General features: G+C 33.0%; 2 protein-coding genes across 4 annotated transcripts in view; one reads left to right on the top strand and one right to left on the bottom strand.

Moving 5' to 3' along the window:
• The window catches only part of LOC119574137 (putative aminopeptidase W07G4.4), a 9,069-nt gene extending 2,204 nt beyond the window's left edge, over nt 1-6,865 (top strand). Inside the window, exons 1-11 of one of the 2 annotated variants that reach the window (XM_037921220.1) lie at nt 1,131-1,284; nt 1,386-1,525; nt 1,636-1,777; nt 2,685-2,802; nt 3,011-3,111; nt 3,396-3,571; nt 3,820-4,043; nt 4,226-4,399; nt 4,514-4,672; nt 4,882-5,034; nt 6,196-6,865. In XM_037921220.1, the coding sequence (XP_037777148.1) occupies nt 1,271-1,284; nt 1,386-1,525; nt 1,636-1,777; nt 2,685-2,802; nt 3,011-3,111; nt 3,396-3,571; nt 3,820-4,043; nt 4,226-4,399; nt 4,514-4,672; nt 4,882-5,034; nt 6,196-6,330 (1,536 nt within the window). In that variant the 5' untranslated portion in view covers nt 1,131-1,270 and the 3' untranslated portion in view covers nt 6,331-6,865. Of the gene's footprint in view, nt 1-1,130; nt 1,285-1,385; nt 1,526-1,635; nt 1,778-2,684; nt 2,803-3,010; nt 3,112-3,395; nt 3,572-3,819; nt 4,044-4,225; nt 4,400-4,513; nt 4,673-4,881; nt 5,035-6,195 lie in introns of those variants that run through there. The other variant, XM_037921221.1, reaches the window with a different exon arrangement.
• A 57-nt stretch (nt 6,866-6,922) lies between these two features.
• Nucleotides 6,923-17,500, bottom strand: part of LOC119574138 (pyridoxal phosphate homeostasis protein-like) — a 29,899-nt gene continuing 19,321 nt past the window's right edge. For both annotated transcript variants that reach the window (XM_037921224.1, XM_037921222.1), the window contains exon 7: nt 6,923-8,027. In XM_037921224.1, coding sequence (XP_037777152.1) covers nt 7,959-8,027 — 69 coding nt within the window. In that variant the 3' untranslated portion in view covers nt 6,923-7,958. The remainder of the gene's footprint in view (nt 8,028-17,500) is intronic.

Below are 17,500 nucleotides of genomic sequence, written 5' to 3'. Positions count from 1 at the left end.
GGAGGGTGTTATGGGCACAGGGAGGGTGTTATGGGCACAGGGAGGGTGTTATGGGCACAGGGAGGGTGTTATGGGCACAGGGAGGGTGTTATGGGCACAGGGAGGGTGTTATGGGCACAGGGAGGGTGTTATGGGCACAGGGAGGGTGTTATGGGCACAGGGAGGGTGTTATGGGCACAGGGAGGGTGTTATGGGCACAGGGAGGGGTTATGGGCACAGGGAGGGTGTTATGGGCACAGGGAGGGTGTTATGGGCACAGGGAGGGCGTTATGGGCACAGGGAGGGCGTTATGGGCACAGGGAGGGCGTTATGGGCACAGGGAGGGCGTTATGGGCAGGGGAAGGGAAAGAGGGATTTGGAGGGAGGGAGGGAGGGGGGGGAGGGAATCCAGAGGGAGAGGGGAAGAGGGATTTGGAGGTAGGAGAGGGAGAGTACTCCTTTTTTTTTAGAAACTGGTTTAATCATGTTAGCCTGTTTTCTGATTCCAGTCTGGATTTGCCCAGAACTGGAAGAATTGGTCCTGGTTCACTAACCTTTAAACTGGCTAAATCTTAAGGTGAAATATAGAGAGAAGTGATCAGACTTAATGACAAGTGTTTGTTGTTATGCTTATATCTTCCACAGATTGTATCAGCTGATGCTTATCATTGGTGTTTTAACCTTGTCTTATCTGTGACAAGTGGAGAATCTTATTCATGAGATAAAAAAAAGTCACAAATCAGAGCAGAGATTCTGAGTTGAACTTGGAAAAAATAGTAGGACTATGGTGTTTGCATGTAATGTAATATGATGACTTCAGCATTAATTTGACACTCGCGTGTCTTTAGTCATTAGCTAGTATCCTTACCATTTGGTTGTTTGATCTTTCTGCTGCCTGTGTGGAGAATTTAGAGGATGTATAGTGAGTTTTGGCTGTTCTTGCCTTTGAACAGATTGGATATTGAAAGCTTGCTTGAGTCAAAAATGAAATGTATATGTATATAGATAACATATTGGATGCCACATGTTTTATGTTTTGGAAATTGATACTCGACTACATTACTGTATGTTTCAAAAAAACTTTCTTGGCAATATGTATGCAGTCTTGCAAAGATAAAGTAATTAAAAGCATAGTATATTACTTGAGTAAAATAAGTAAGAAACAGGAAATTTATAATCCTCATCAAACTAGTTGGCAACTCAGCATCAGATAAGTGGGAGGGTGTTGTCCTGTGCAGGTTCTCTGCTGTCTTGTTAGAGCAGTAGAGAAGGTGACATAACAAACACCAGTATGGCAAGCAAGAGGTATGACAGGAAATTCTCTCCTAAATGCTTTATGGAATTGAGCAAAGTGTCTCCCATACAATTTTCATTTGAATTGGTTTTAATTTATTGATCTGTTACAGAATCCCCTGTGAAGTCAAAGCTGAAAGATCCCTGTCATCTGAAGACTATGATGGCATAGTTCTGGTGACAGATGCACTAAGCAAACTTGGATCAGGCTTTGAGCCCCTGGCAGCTGCACTGAAATCTCAGGCAGAGTTTGGTATGTATTAGTAACAATAATTTTTTTTCTTGTATTTCCTAAGTGTACAGAATGAATGTTATGAATACAGTGGTATCCGACATCCATGTTGTATAAAACTTAATTTACAGATTCATCAGTAGAGAAAGATGGTGCTTGTGTAAAGGTGAACCTTCCAGCTGGCCGCTTAATCTTTGCACCAACTGGACCTCTTAACCGTGATTATGATGATGTCCGTAGATTTGCAGATGCTGCGGCATCCGGCATCAAGAGGTAAGGTCTAAATAATTGTTTTCTTATGGAATTCTTTTATTGTTTTTTATAGCATTAGATTTCTATCCTTATGATATAATAGTTTTATAGTTACTTTTTTATTTTTGGTGATTAATGTGGCATGTACTTTATAATTCAGATAGACAGTTAAGTACATGGCTTAGATGTAAAGGTTTATGAAAAGTTTATTGTTGACTGTTGTCTCTAATCCTGCTTTGATTGTTGAATTTTATGGCTAATTATTAAGTTTTCAGTGGTATCAGAAGTGAAGCTACTGGAAGCTTGAATAATTTCTAATTTGTATGGCTTGAATAATTAATGATTTTACTCTTAATGATAATTTATATCCAGCATTCACAACTATCATGCACATAATTTTTTTTTGTATATCAGCTGGTTTCAGAAGTATGCCAGTTTGTAATTTGTGAAAAGCAGCAAGGTTATTCAGAGGCAGGAATTTAAATGCTACAGTTCTTAGATCAATATGTTTCCCTGTATGTGTATTGCATACCTTAATATCTTAAAGTGTATGTATACCTATACTAGTCACATGAGAATATTGGCTTGTCAGAAAGATTTAAGAAGCTTCTGATAGGAGGCTTAATTATGGAGTACGCATCTTGAGATATGATCATTTATCAGTAGATAAATCAAGGTGATTTCTAACATGTTCGAATTAGAATATTAGTTTTCTGGATATCTTTGTTTTGCCATTAGATAATTAAAGTGTATCTCTATTTTACCATTGTTCGAAAATATATTTGAACAAATTCATGTCAAAAGATAATCCAAAATATTAAATGTGTATACATGTTCCTCTTCCTGTCCTTGCATGTATATAATCCTGTATTTTGAAATCTTGCTTTATAAGATGTTGTTAATTCCTCAACACATCTTCTCTAAACAGAGCAATCAAAGTTGGGATCATGCGTCCACTCCTCATCCGAGCCCCTGATCAAAGCTTCAAGCATGCCGATCTTGTGACCTTGCTTGGTGCACTTCACGCCCTTTATGTACCGCTTGAGGTAAGGTAACACAACCAGGACTCGTTCGTTTTTATCTAGTCGGGTTTTTTTTATCTTGCAAGCGAAAGATTCAGTTATTGAACTTGTGTAATATTGGAACATAATTTGTTCAGTTTTTTGAGTTTGCCTTTTGACTTCTTTTCCTATTTTCCCAGTTTGTTGTATATAGTGATGGTGCAAAAACTAAATTCAAATTCTGTGTTTTAAGATTCGAGAAGATGTACCAGAGAAAATCACAAAGGTTCAGAGTCTTGGATTTCTTGGGAACGACAAGATTGTTCAGCTGGCTCTTGCGTTGGAGAGTGGCAGGTTAGTGTCTCTAAAGCTAGTAGAATAAAAAATAGGGAAGTGAGTTAAGCTACATAATTTTTTTTGTATCTGTGTATGGCCTGTATGCAGGTTATTTGTTTGTTTTAAAAAATATTCAGTTTGATTTATTATCTGTCAATCTCGGCCTTCTTTGTGTATTAGTTGTATGATTACTTATCTTCTATAAAGGAACAATTTTTTTTATAACTAATAGATATATTACTTATAGAATCCCCCCTCCCCCCTTTTTATTTACTTTTCACATATCTAGTCATTTTTTACAGGTCTGTTGCTCGTGATGTTGGAGGTTCTGACCCAGAGCGCATGGCTCCCCCACGTGTGGAGGAGTATGTGCGGAAAGTGTTTGAGGGTACAAAGGTGAAAGTCAATGTAGTTTCTGATGATGCTAAACTTGTCAAGGAGTATCCTCTGTTTTCTGCTGTCAACAGGTGTGCCAAAGGTCTGAAGCAATATATATTTTTTTACAGTGTAATTTGTGATTTTTTTGTGTGTTTGTTGCAGTTTGAGGTAGTTTGTAAATTCTCTAGTGATATGAGGGGCAGTTCCTCTAGCTACATGTTTTTAGTACCAGTAGTATTGGTAGTAAACAATGATATTGCCACAAAAGGGTTAGTAATAACCAATACCAGTAAATATGCAATACTCATAGAGGGTGCAGCTTTTAACACAAGGTTGCCTTCATTGCAGGTGTGCCACGTCACCAGGGTCGCATAATCTACCTGACTTATGAAGGTGCTGGGCCAATTGAACAGACTCTGATGTTGGTGGGCAAGGGTGTGACCTATGACACTGGTGGAGCTGACATCAAGGCTGGCGGTGTGATGGCTGGCATGCACAGAGATAAGTGTGGGTCAGCAGCTGTGGCTGGTTTCATGCAAATCCTTGCAAAGCTGCAGCCTGCCAATATTAAGGTAATTGCCATTATATATATATTTATCTATGGGTGCACCAGTGTTTTTCTCTTTTGTGAGGATATTGAGATAATGCTGAATAATTATACATGTTTCAAGCTTCAGTTTAGTTGTGGAGTTCTGTGTACTGCTGTAACTTTTTTGCTCAAGTATATGGATATAATTTAAGAAATTGCTTCCAGGTTATTGGCTCTATGGCAATGGTACGCAACAGTGTGGGTTCAGAGTGCTATGTTGCAGATGAGATAATTACCTCTCGTGCCGGGGTGAGAGTAAGAGTTGGAAACACTGATGCAGAAGGAAGAATGGCCATGGCAGATGTCTTGTGCCATATGAAGGAAATGGCAGTCAATGAGGTATTTCTATATCAAGAGTTTAGACAAAGAACATGAGCATTAAATATACTAATGAAAGTGTAAAAGGATAATTATATTTTCATGAGGACAAATTTTAATTTTTGAAAATTTCAGGTAAATCCATATCTCATGACGATTGCAACACTGACGGGTCACTGTGTCCTTGCATATGGTGAGGCATATAGTGCCATAATTGATAATGGCTCGGCAAGGCTGGCTGGTATGTCTCAGAAGTTGCAGGTATCTGGGGAAGAGGTTGCTGACCCATTTGAGGTAAATACCATTGGTTTGCTTGGTTATTATTTTGTGAAACCACGTCTTTGATTACAAAGAAATGAGAGGGAAGAAGACTGTAAAGTTGATTTTCTTAATTTGTAACATTAGTCCACAACTTTAATAGTTAACCATGAAACTTGTAAAAATTAATATTTTTTGTATGTAGTATATCATTTAATACCAAATTTAATAAATTATCCATTCAGATTTCTTCAATGAGGCGAGAAGACTTTGATTTCCATTGTGGCAAGAGTGAATATGAGGACGTCTTGCAGTGTAATAATGCCCCTTCTTCACGCACTCCACGGGGCCACCAGACCCCCTCAGCCTTCCTTGTTATGTCTTCAGGATTGGATAAGGTTTGTCTTTTCATGCAGCTTTATTACTTTTTTTTTTTTTTTTTTTAAGTCTACTTAAGATGATTAGCTACCAAAATGTCACTGATGAATTAATAGGATTTTTTATCAGTGCATATTTAATGAAAGTAAAGTTAAATATAAAAGTTATTAACCCGTTGGATCTGGGTGATGTGACCATCATGTTATGAAAAAATCCGGGTTTAGGGGCATGTGACCTGAACATACCGTCACGGGAAAATCTGGCTGTAGGTTGTGTGACATGAACCTGCTGTTGCGGCTGAAGGCCATGGTGATGGAAAAGACTTGCCACAAGTGCATAAATCTGTTGGGAGGTTTATTTTACTCATTTGGCGATTTTGCATTATTCTCCTCGAGGTATGAGTGTGGAATGAAATGTCTGTCATTGGTGACTGAAAGAGTGCTGGCTCCATTTCCATGCTCAGCATTGTATTCCTGGTGCTGTGAGCAGTGATGCAGGTTCTTTGACAGTAAATTGAATATTACATAAAAATAAAAATCATGACAGTAACATAGTGTTACATAATTTTATTTTTCCTGCATTGAGTTGTAGACTACCTAGAGAGATGATTGGTGTCTGTGAAAGAAAAGAAAAGAAAAGAAAAAAAAAAAACTATTACCATCTGGGTCTTCTTCTTTTAACAGTAGGCCATTTTCCATTTACCATCTGGGTAATGCAAATCAAATGGCATATATGGATATTGGAAAATGGCCAAAAAGCTAAAAATGCTTGCGTATAAAAAGAGTAACTAACTAAGCAAATAGGAGGCATAGTCTTGTCACTGCACACGCATGTTCGTGTGTACCTGGCCTATAAGCAGCCAGCCAGCAGAGTGGCTGATCATGTAAGTCTAATGCCCAAATTTTTGGCGATATGATTACTGCGACACAACTGGATCCAATGAGTTAAATAGAATAGTATTATGGTTGAAAATGACCTTACCTCAAGACATTTACACATGGCTTAGGTTTCACCTTCCTCTGTGTTGTTGAAACATTTTGATATTATCAAATGGTGAGAAGGCAGACCTTGTTTATTTTTATGAGGTGGGTGAGCTATTGCCTAATTCATGTAGGCTAGCAAGATACACATTTATCTTTTTCCTTGTCATTGTAGACTAATTAAAGAATTTACACTTTCAGCATGGGAAGGAAAGCAGCAAGCCCCTCAAATACTCGCATCTGGATATTGCAGGCTCCTCTGGACCTTTCCCTGGGATTCCAACTGGGGCCCCCATTCTTGCCATGGCTCACGCTTTTATTCCTAATGCCTTTTAATTTTTCCGATCATCCAGTGGTAAGCATAGGAGTTATAGTATTGAAATATCACTGGATTAACTCTTAACCTCTTATTTGTTATTGGGAAACTAAGCAATGGTTTAAAATTGGCGAGATCACGCAGCTGTATTTGATGTAACAGATGATGAAAAACAAGGGTATGGGAGTATAACAAATTGTTGATAGTTAATTTATGTCCTCATGAGTAAATATTGCTGTGATATCTTGGACCTCTACCCCACAAAGTCTGACTTGGATATTTGCGGTTATGTAACTATCAATGCCAGTACTTAATGATCCTAGAGATAAAATGTTATAGCTTAATATTTAGCACCTCAGAGATTGTAATTTAATTTTATATGAATTTCTAACAAATGAAATTAATTTAAATGATGCATATTTGAAGATATTTTTAAAATGATCTTTCTCTAACTTAACATTTATATTAGGGCAAAAACACTATCTTTGTCCATTGTATGCCTGATCACCATCTCTTGTAAAAGACTGCTACATTTAAATAAATATTTGTTTCATACATTTTTTTTTATCACAAGGACAAGATATATATAAAGTGTGTATTAAACCACAAGAATACCAGGGTTTCATTTATTAGAAATAAATAACCTTTCATAAAAACCCACTTTAGCACCTTGATCTCCTTCGGAATCTCGGTGTTGAGAACGTGGTCAAGTTTATGAATAAATATGAGTTACATGACATCCTCATTGTGCCTTAAAGTAGTTATTTTCATTGCTGCTTACTCTCACTTGCAGTAAGATTAGTGATATTACTTCAATCTTTTTCTTCTTTCTTTTCTGACCAGACAAATAACTATTTTTAATTATTATGATTGGATATTTAAATGCAAATTACCTAGGTATCTAAATTTTGTGGTACAGTTTTAATCTTACAAAAGTTTTAAAAGGTGATAGACCACCCTCGATATTTTCCCATATTTTGTTTTTAGACCTATTTTCATTAAGTTTGATATGAAAGAGTATTATATGTAACAATCTGGGCAAAACTGAACAAACACTTAAAATGTCTACAGTCATTATTTCATTACAACCAACATACACTATTACTAGAATATCTAGATGTCAGTTAATGCCAACATTTATATATCGTTTAAATATTAAAGAAAAATTAATAGTCTAAAAATTTTTCTTTCAAGAGAAAAGTACCTGACATAAATGTAGAAAATGTATGAATGAGAGAGAATATCTTCACAGTGCAAGAGATGTTACAGGCTATGATTTTATGATTATCTTGTCAGCAAATGCATACATTTCTGACAAACATATGACGGAAGCCAGTCAATTGCATCTCTTGCACTCACTCATTCTCATTCTTAGCTTTTCTACATTTGTTGCAATGAACACTGTTCGCCTTGATATAAATTATATATATTTTTCTATACATTATAAGGTAACCCTATTTAATATAGTACAACCATACTTTGTGATGCATCAAAACTTACAAAAACTCAAGTATCCATGATTTAAAGTATAAGCCAACATCATTTATACAGAAAAAGACAAAAACCAGTAAAGAATTTATACATAATTCTCTCTTGTATGATCTATTTGCATAAATAACTTGATACAATCTTGCTTTCCTATTCACTATTACTTCTTATAATTTCGTGCTCCAAAGATTGTGCTGCCCACTCGAACATTGGTGCTTCCAACTAGGATCTGGAAAAATGAAGCAAATTATCATATAGATACCTGGAAAGCTGAAGCAAAATATCATATTACAATAATTGTTATTAAGCTGTAATGCACCCCCCCCCCCAGTTTTATCGAAAACTTTATGCAGTCTAATTATAAATCATATCACATACTGTGTCTGGAAATATTTTCATGTACAAAATAGTAGCTATGCCTAATTTGGAGACCAATATCTCCTAACAGACTAATTAATTGATTCACTAAAAAATAAAATGATGGCATCTTGCATAGGAATCCCTGTTCATCTTACCCATTCACTATTAACTTTTGATACTAAATTCCCTTGGATGTGTCACACCTACAGCAAACTGATTATGACTGTTTAAAGGAACTGGCTAAACTACAATACTTTAACAGTCCCCCTTACATAAAACTTACTACCACAAGCACACGCTACCAATTCTTGTTTGAAGCATTTGCAAGTACAAGCATGGCCCCCCCCCACGTGTGAGGAGTATGTGCGGAAAGTTTTTTTGGGTACAAAGGGGGAAGTTCATGTTTTTTTCTGATGATGCTAAACTTGTAAAGGAGTATCCTCTTTTTTTCTGCGTCAACAGGTGTCCCCGGGTCTAAAAGAAAATATATTTTTTTTTCCCGTTTAATTTTGTTTTGTTTTGGGGGTTTTTTTTGCAGTTTGAGGTTTTGTAAATTCTCTGTGATATGAGGGGCAGTTCCTCTACTACATTTTTTTAGTACCAGATTTTTGGGTAGAAACCCAAGGGATATTGCCACAAAAGGGTTATTAAAAAACCCCAATACCAGAAAATATGCAATACCAAGGGGGGTTGAAAGTTTTTAACACAAGGTTGCCTTCTTTGGGCAGGTGTGCCACGTCCCCGGGGTCGCAAAATCTACCTGATTTTATGAAGGTGCTGGGCCTTGAACGGGACTCTGATTTTGGGTGGGCAGGGTGTGACCAAATGACACTTTTTTGGGCTGACATAGGTTTGGCGGTGTGATGGCTGGCATGAAACCGAGATAAGGGGGGTTTCAGCACTGTGGCTTTTTTCAAAAAATCCTTGAAAAAGCTGCAGCCCCCAAATTTTAAAGGAAAATTGCCATTATATATTATTTATCTTGGGTGCCCCAGGGGTTTTTCTTTTTTGGTGAGGATATTGAGAAAAGGGCCTGAATAATTATCCAGTTTCAAGCTTTTTTTAGTTGGGGGTTTTCTGTGTACTGCTGTAATTTTTTTTGCTCAAGTATAGGGGAAAATTGTTTAAAAAATTGCTTCCAGGTTTTTGGCTCTATGGAAAGGGTACGCAACAGTGTGGGTTCAGATTTCTATGTTGCAGTTTGGGGATAATTACCTCTCGGGGCCGGGTGAGAGTAAGAGTTGGAAACACTGATGCAAAAGGGAAGAATGGCCAGGGCAGAGGGCTTGTCCATTTTAAAAAAATTTGGCGTAAATGAGGTTTTTCCCAAATATAAAGAGTTTAAAAACAAAGAACATAAACTTAAATATACAATGAAAGTGTAAAAGGATAATTTTTAATTTTCTGATAAAACTTTTAATTTTTTGAAATTTCAGTAAATCCATATCCCCATGAAAATTTGGGCAACACTGACGGGTCACTTGTCCTTGCTTTGGGGTGAGGCATTAGTCCCATAATTGAAAATGGCTCGGCAAGGCTGTCTGGAAAAGGGGGGGGGGGGGGCTCAAAATTTGCAGGTATCGGGGAAGGGGTTGCTGACCCTTTTAAAGGTAAATACCATTGGTTTGCTTGGTTTTTTTTTTTGGTGAAACCACTTTTTGATTACAAAGAAATGAGGGGGAAGAAAAAACTGAAAAAGTTGATTTTCTTAATTTGTAACATTAGCCCCACAATTTTAATATTAAAACCATGAAACTTTAAAAATTAATATTTTTTGTTTTTAAGAAATTCATTTTACCAAATTTAATAAATTATCCATTCAATTTCTTAAATAAAGCAGGACTTTGATTTCCATTGTGGCAAGAGTGAATTGAGGACGTTTTGGGCGTGAAATAATCCCCCTTCTTCCGCACTTCCGGGGGGCCCACCAACCCCCCCCCACCCTTCCTTGTTTGTCTTCAGGTTTTGGTTAATTTTTGGCTTTTCATGCCTTTATTTTTTTTTTTTTTTTTTTTTTTAAGTCAAATTTAAAGATTTTAGCTACCAAAATGTCACTGATGTTAATGGGTTTTTTTTTATCAGGGGCATATTTAATAAATTAAATTTAAAATTTAAAAATTTAAATTAACCCCTTGGATCGGGGTTTATGTGCCATCAGGTTTAAAAAAATGGGGTTTTGGGGGCATGTACCTGAACATCCCTCAGGGAAAAAATCTGGCTGTATTTTTGTGTGACTGACCGCTTTTTTCCCGGCTGAAGGCCATGGTGAAAAAAAGACTTCCCCAAAAGTGCATAAATCTGTTGGGGGTTTATTTTACTCTTTTGGCGTTTTTTGATTATTCTCCTCGAGGTATGATTGTGGAATAAAATGTCTGTGATTGGTGCCCTGAAAGGTGCTGGCTCCATTTCCTGCTCAGCTTTTGTTTTCCCTGGTGCTGTGGCAGTGAGGGCAGGTTCTTGACATTAATTGAATATTACTAAAAAAAAAAATCATGACAGTAAAAATAGTTTTAAAATAATTTTTTTTTTCCTGCATTGAGTTGTAGACTACCTAGAGAGGATTTTTTGGTGTCTTTTAAAGGGAAAAGAAAAGAAAAAAAAAAAAAAAAAAATATTCCCATCGGGGTCTTCTTTTAAGGGTTAGGGGCCATTTTCCCTTTACCATTTTTTTTAATGAAAATAAAATTGGCATATATGGAATTTAAAAAATGGGCCAAAAAGCTAAAATGTTTGGCGTTAAAAAGAGTAACAAAACAAAGGGCAAATAGGGGATAGTCTTGTAAATGCCATTTTTTTCGTTTTTACCTGGCCTATAACACCACCAGCAGGGGTGGCTGATCATGTAAGTCAAATCCCCAAAATTTTTTTGGCTATGATTACTGCGCCAAAACTGGATCCAATGGTTAAAGAATGTATTAGGGTTAAAAATGACCTTACCTCAAGACTTTTACCAGGGTTATTTTTTCACCTTCCCTTTGTTGTTAAAATTTTTGATATTATCTCTGGGAGAAGGCAGACCTTGTTTTTTTTTTATGAGTGGGTAAACCAAATTCCCAAATTTTTTAGGTGAGCAAACCACATTTATTTTTTTCCCTTGCCCTTGTAGACTAATTAAATTTTTTAAACCCTTTTCACTTTGGGAAGGAAAGCAGCAACCCCCTCAAATACTGCATCTGTTTTGGGGCGGGCTCCTCTGGACCTTTCCCTGGGTTTCCAATTTGGGGCCCCCATTCTTGCCTGGCTCACGCTTTTATTCCAAATCCCTTTTTAAATTTTTTTTCCGACCCTCCAGTGGTAACCCTAGTTTTTTATAGTATTGAAAAAATCACTGGTTTAAATTTTAAACCCCCTCTTATTTGTTTTTTGGGAAACTAAGAAAGGGTTTTAAAAATTTTGGCAGATCACCAGCTGTTTTTTTATGAAACAGATAGAAAAACGGGGGTATGGGAGTATAAAAAATTGTTGATAGTTAATTTTGTCCTCATAAAAATATTGCTGTATATTTTGGGACCTCTCCCCCCAAAAAGTCTGATTTGGGATTTTGCATTTTATGTAACTAAATGCCATACTTAATGTTTCCTAGAGATAAAATTTTATGTTTTATTTTACACCTCAGAGTTTGAATTTAATTTTTAGAATTTCTAACAATGAAATTAATTTAAATGAGGGCAATTTTGAAAAATTTTTTTTAAAATAACTTAACATTTATATTAGGAAAAAAACACTATTTTGTCCATTGTATGCCTGTTTCCCCATCTCTTGTAAAAGATTTTTGCTAAAATTTAAATAAATTTTTTTTTCCCATACTTTTTTTTTATCACAAGGACAAGATATTTTAAAAAGGGTTGTTTTAAAACCACAAGAAACCAGGTTTCATTTTTAGAATTAAAAAACCCTTTCATAAAAACCCCTTTCCCCTTTGGGCTCCTCGAATCTCCGGTTTTTTGAAAAACGGGTCAATTTTATGATAATATTTTTTTACTGCTCCTCTTTTTCCCTTAAAGTATTTTTTAAATTGCTGCTCACTCTCACTTGCATAAGATTAGTGAATTTTTTAAATTTTTTTTCTTCTTTCTTTTCTGACCAGCAAAAAATTTTTTGAATTTTTTATGTTGGTTTTTAAAATTTCAAATTACCGGGTTCTCAATTTTGTGGTACATTTTTTAATCTTACAAAATTTTAAAAAAGGGTGATAGACCCCCCCTCTATTTCCCATATTTTGTTTTTTAATTTTTTAAATTAAAGTTTGATTTTTGGAAGAGTTTATATGTAACAACCCTGGGAAAAACTGAAAAAACACTTAAAATGTCTACAGTCTTTTTCATTACAAACCAAACAACCTATTACTAGACTATTAATGTCATTTTAATCCCAAACATTTATATATCGTTTTAAATATTAAAGAAAAATTAATAGTCAAAAAATTTTTTCTTTCAAGAAAAAAAGTACCTGAAAAAAAAATGTAAAAATGTATGAATGAGAAAAATATTTTCCCACAGTGCAAGGATTTCGGGCTATGATTTTAGGGTTATTTTGTCACCAAATGCATACATTTCGGAAAAACATATGACGGAAGCCAGTAAATTTGCACCCTCTTGCACTCACTCATTCTCTTTCCCTTAGCTTTTCTACATTTTTTTTGCAATGAACACTGTTTCCCTTTTATAAAAATTATTATTTTTTTTTCTATCCTTAAAAGGTTAACCCTATTTAATTTTAGTAAAACCCTACTTTGTATGCATAAAATTTACAAAAACTCAAGTATCCATGATTTAAAATATAACCCAAATCTTTTATAAAAGAAAAAGAAAAAAACCATAAGAATTTATACATAATTTTCTCTTGTATGTTTCTTTTGCAAAAAATAACTTGATACAATCTTGTTTCCCCTTTCCTTTCCTTCCCCTTATTTTTCCCGTGCCCCCAAAGTTTTGTGCTGCCCCTCGAACATTGGTGTTTTCCCAACTGGGACGGAAAAATGAAGAAATTATCATATAGATACCTGGAAACTAAAACCCAAAATATCATTTTAAAATTTTAATTGTTATTAAGCTGTAATGCACCCCCCCCCCCCCCCCCATTTTAATCGAAACTTTATGCGTCTAATTATAAATCTATCACATACTGTTTCTGGAAATTTTCATGTACAAAAAGTAGCTATCCCAAATTTGGAGACCAATATCTCCTAACAACTAATTAATTGATTCACTAAAAAATAAAATGTTTGGCATTTTTGCAAAAGGAAACCCCCTTTTTCATCTTACCCATTCACTATTAATTTTTTGATCCTAAATTCCCTTGGATTGTCACCCCTACAGAAAACCTGTTTTATGGCTTTTTAAAAAAGGAACTCAAAAAACTAAAATATTTTTAAAACAAAGTCCCACCTTACCATAAATGTTCCTTCTTAAAATTGGTAAAAGCATTACTACGCACAAGCTACAACGCACTAGAGCCAATTTGGGTTGTGGAAGGGTCCATTGTGCATATAATTAACCTCAGACTATCTATCTTAACTAAAGGTGCATTTACACGCTCGAACTATGTTCGACGGACAAAATCGTTACCAACTAGGAAGTGGAAAGCGAAAAAGGTTTCGCTGATAACGTCAGAATGAGCCCCAAAGTGGTTTCCCGGGACCTGTCTGTTTTTCCAAAGCGCCCGGAACACCCCTATTTTAAAAATGGCTGAGTTCCCAAACGGACATCCCCTTTCGGACTCATCTTTCGAACATTTTTCCCCGGGTCTATGCCCTGTGACAGTTTCCCGAAAAGGAACCCTGACTGGTCCCAGTTTGGGTTCCCAAATTTCCCCTTCCATGTTTCAAATACCGCTTATGACGTCTCCGTTCCCTCCGTGATATGGTAACGATTTTGTCCTCAAACAATTTTAATCGGGGAAACGCCCCTTTAAACAAACAAATTAACCATGACTTTCCTGCTTAAAAACCTTTATTAAATCCAAAATTTGTAAAAATCTAAATTTTCCCCAAAAACCCAAAAAATAGGTTTAATTGTGAAAGGAAGATTTTTTTTGGCCTTTTTTAAATATTAATCTCCAAAAAAATTTGGGATGCACTTTTAAATTTTCCAGAAAAACCCTCCTTTAGAACTAAATTTATAGGATTTTTCCCAAGCAAAAAAGCTGTAAAATTATTAATAACTTTTCCTTTTTAATCAAAAAACCATGTAATATCTATTCTCACTGGAATCTCTGACAACAAAATATTACTAAATAACATAACATTAAGTCTACCAGGATTCTAACTGCTCCTAAAGAAACAAGTTTTACAGAGTTTCTAAAACTTTAAATTCCCCTTTTAACCCAAAATTTTAAGCATGGGGGGAAGACTCCCCAATGCCAGGCCCACGGAAAATGAAAGTTCCCATGTATTGCCTGTACACTTAGATGGCTCCAAAAGTGCTTAGTCACCAAGGAGTCAGCTATTAGTCTTACCTATGTCACCTGTTATTTTATTGTCTTTGATGTTATTAATATTTCATAACAATTTCTAATCATAATATCGTAAAGAAATTTTTAAATAAATGGTTTTGGGGGAAACCCCTTTTTTTACAAATTAAAGGGAAATTGGGGAAATCAGGCGTGGTCACTAAGGCCAACTTTTTGACTCCTTGGGTGGCTGAACGCATGTGGAGCTATCTGCATGTAACAAAACTCAAGAGAAATCTAAAGGGAAACAGTACAAAAAAACCCACGCCCTTTGGGGTTTATTTCAGTTTTTCAAATCTGGATTTCACAAAGAACAAAAAAGGGTTTTTATAGACAAGAATGTCTTTTTCCTAAAGAAGTATGTTCAAACACTATTTATTTACTTGCATGTCCTAAAACACAAAGGATTCACATGAAAGTATACTTAACATAAAGGAAAAAGAAAGAAAAAAATCTATGAATCTACAAAATGAGAACGTACACTCCTAAGAAGATTAAGAACACAAAACAAATTGATGAAGCCAGAAGAGGTAAATATGACTTCCCTAATCTTGCAACAACAGGGCTGAAGGGGAAGGGAGTTACTGGTGAATGAGGGGTTGCCTGAGTGAATTTTTCACCTTTATTTTTTTCCCTTTTCCTGTTCTTCACAGGATTTTGGAAAATTTGCAGGATGTCAACTCAAGTCGAGATTTTTTTGACTGGGTTTTTCCTATTTTTTATAACCACCATACCAGAACTTAAGGGACCACCAGAAAAATGCAAATTTTGTCTTACTATACTGTTATGTGTAACTATGTCTTGTAAAACATAAAAAAAAAATATATATATACATGTACATATGTTCATAATATTAAATATCCCCAAAGTTGCTTTTGAACTTGGCACTAAACCTTTAACTGTTGTCCTGTTTTTTGGGGGGGAAATTTCCCTCAAAATACTTTTTCCGCGGCCAGGGTAGCAAATCAAATGGAAAAACTTGTGCACCCCCTGTATTTTTCTAATGTTTTTTTTATTTGTTTTTTTTTCTTTTATTTTAGAATGAGGATGAAGACTTAAAATTTTCCCAAAACCCTTTTTGGGGAAATAATTACCTACACCTTTGTCCCTTTTTCCAGGCCCCATATGTTTGTAGAACTAAGTTTTGTAACATAAACACATATATGGATACCTATATAACAAACTTTTTAAAAAAATGAAAAATAAAATGGTTCATGTATTTTCCCTTTTTAAAAAAACCTGAAAATCTACCTACCTTTGTTTTATTATAATAATATATATATATATATATAAAATTTTATATTAAAATATATAATTTTATAATTTTATTATAAATATATATATATATATTACACACATATATACACCCCCTATATATACACAAATATATATCCCCCATATATATTTCACACATATATATACAAAACATATATAAAAACACCATAATACACACATATATATAAAACCCCAATTTTATACACACTATATATACACACATATATATATTGTATATATTATTGTATATATATATGTAAATTTTTGTGTGTTATATTTTGTGGGGTAAAATATTTTGGGATTATTGTGGGGTTTTTATATATTTGTGTATTTTTTTTTTCTTTTTTTTATATTTGTATATATTATTGTTTTATATAAATTTTATAATCATATTTTAAATATATTATTATATATAAAATACAATATAATATATACATATATATACATATATATATATATATACATTATATATTATACATTTAAAAACATATATATTTTACATATATATATATATATAAAAAATATCCTAATATAAAATATATTACATTATATACAAAAATATATTACATTATACCCCATCTATAACCCTATTATACCTATATTTATACATATATATCAATAAATATTACATAATTACATATATAAAATATATATATATTATATATAACCCCCTATTCATTATATATTAAAACATTATAAAATTATATATATAAAATATATTTCCCCAAAAAAAATAAAATACATATATACAAAATATTATATAGATCATAAAATAAATATATAAATTTTAACATATATCATATATTAAATATACATTTATACATATATATATATATAATATAATATATATATATATATACATATATTTTATTATAAATATAATACAAAATATACATATATATATATAACTATATACATATATATATAAAATAATACTATATAATATATTAAAATACATATATAATATATATATATATCCCTATATTATATACCTATAATATATACATATACATATATACATTTTTACAAAACATATAAAAAATATACATATATATATACATATATACATTATATATATACCTATATAAAATAATAATATATCTATATAATATATTATAATTTATACATATATAATAAATTTTAAATTTTTAAATATTAAATTTTAAAAAATTATATATACAAAAATAATACAAAATATTTATATATATTACATATAATAATATTATAAAACATATAACAAAAATATATACATATTAAAACATATATTTTAAAATATACAAAAATATTTCATATATTATATACATATATACATATATATAAAAAATAATCATATATTTTACAATTTTATATATAGACTATAAAAATATATATATATAAAACAAAATAAATATATTTACATAAAATAAAAATATAAAATACATATATTTAAATATATATAATTTTACTATATAATATAATTCTATTAAAAATATATAAATAATAACATAAATTTTAAAACATATATATATAATATAATTATAATAATATACATATATAATATAATATACATATAATAATAATAAAAATATATAATTAAAATTATTATATATTATAATATATATATTTCAAAATATTTAT

The sequence above is a fragment of the Penaeus monodon genome, chromosome 6, assembly GCF_015228065.2.
Source record: "Penaeus monodon isolate SGIC_2016 chromosome 6, NSTDA_Pmon_1, whole genome shotgun sequence".
In the NCBI taxonomy this organism is placed as follows: Eukaryota; Metazoa; Arthropoda; class Malacostraca; order Decapoda; family Penaeidae; genus Penaeus; species Penaeus monodon.
Note: the sequence above shows the minus strand (reverse complement) of the source record. Positions and strands in the feature narration are given on the sequence as shown.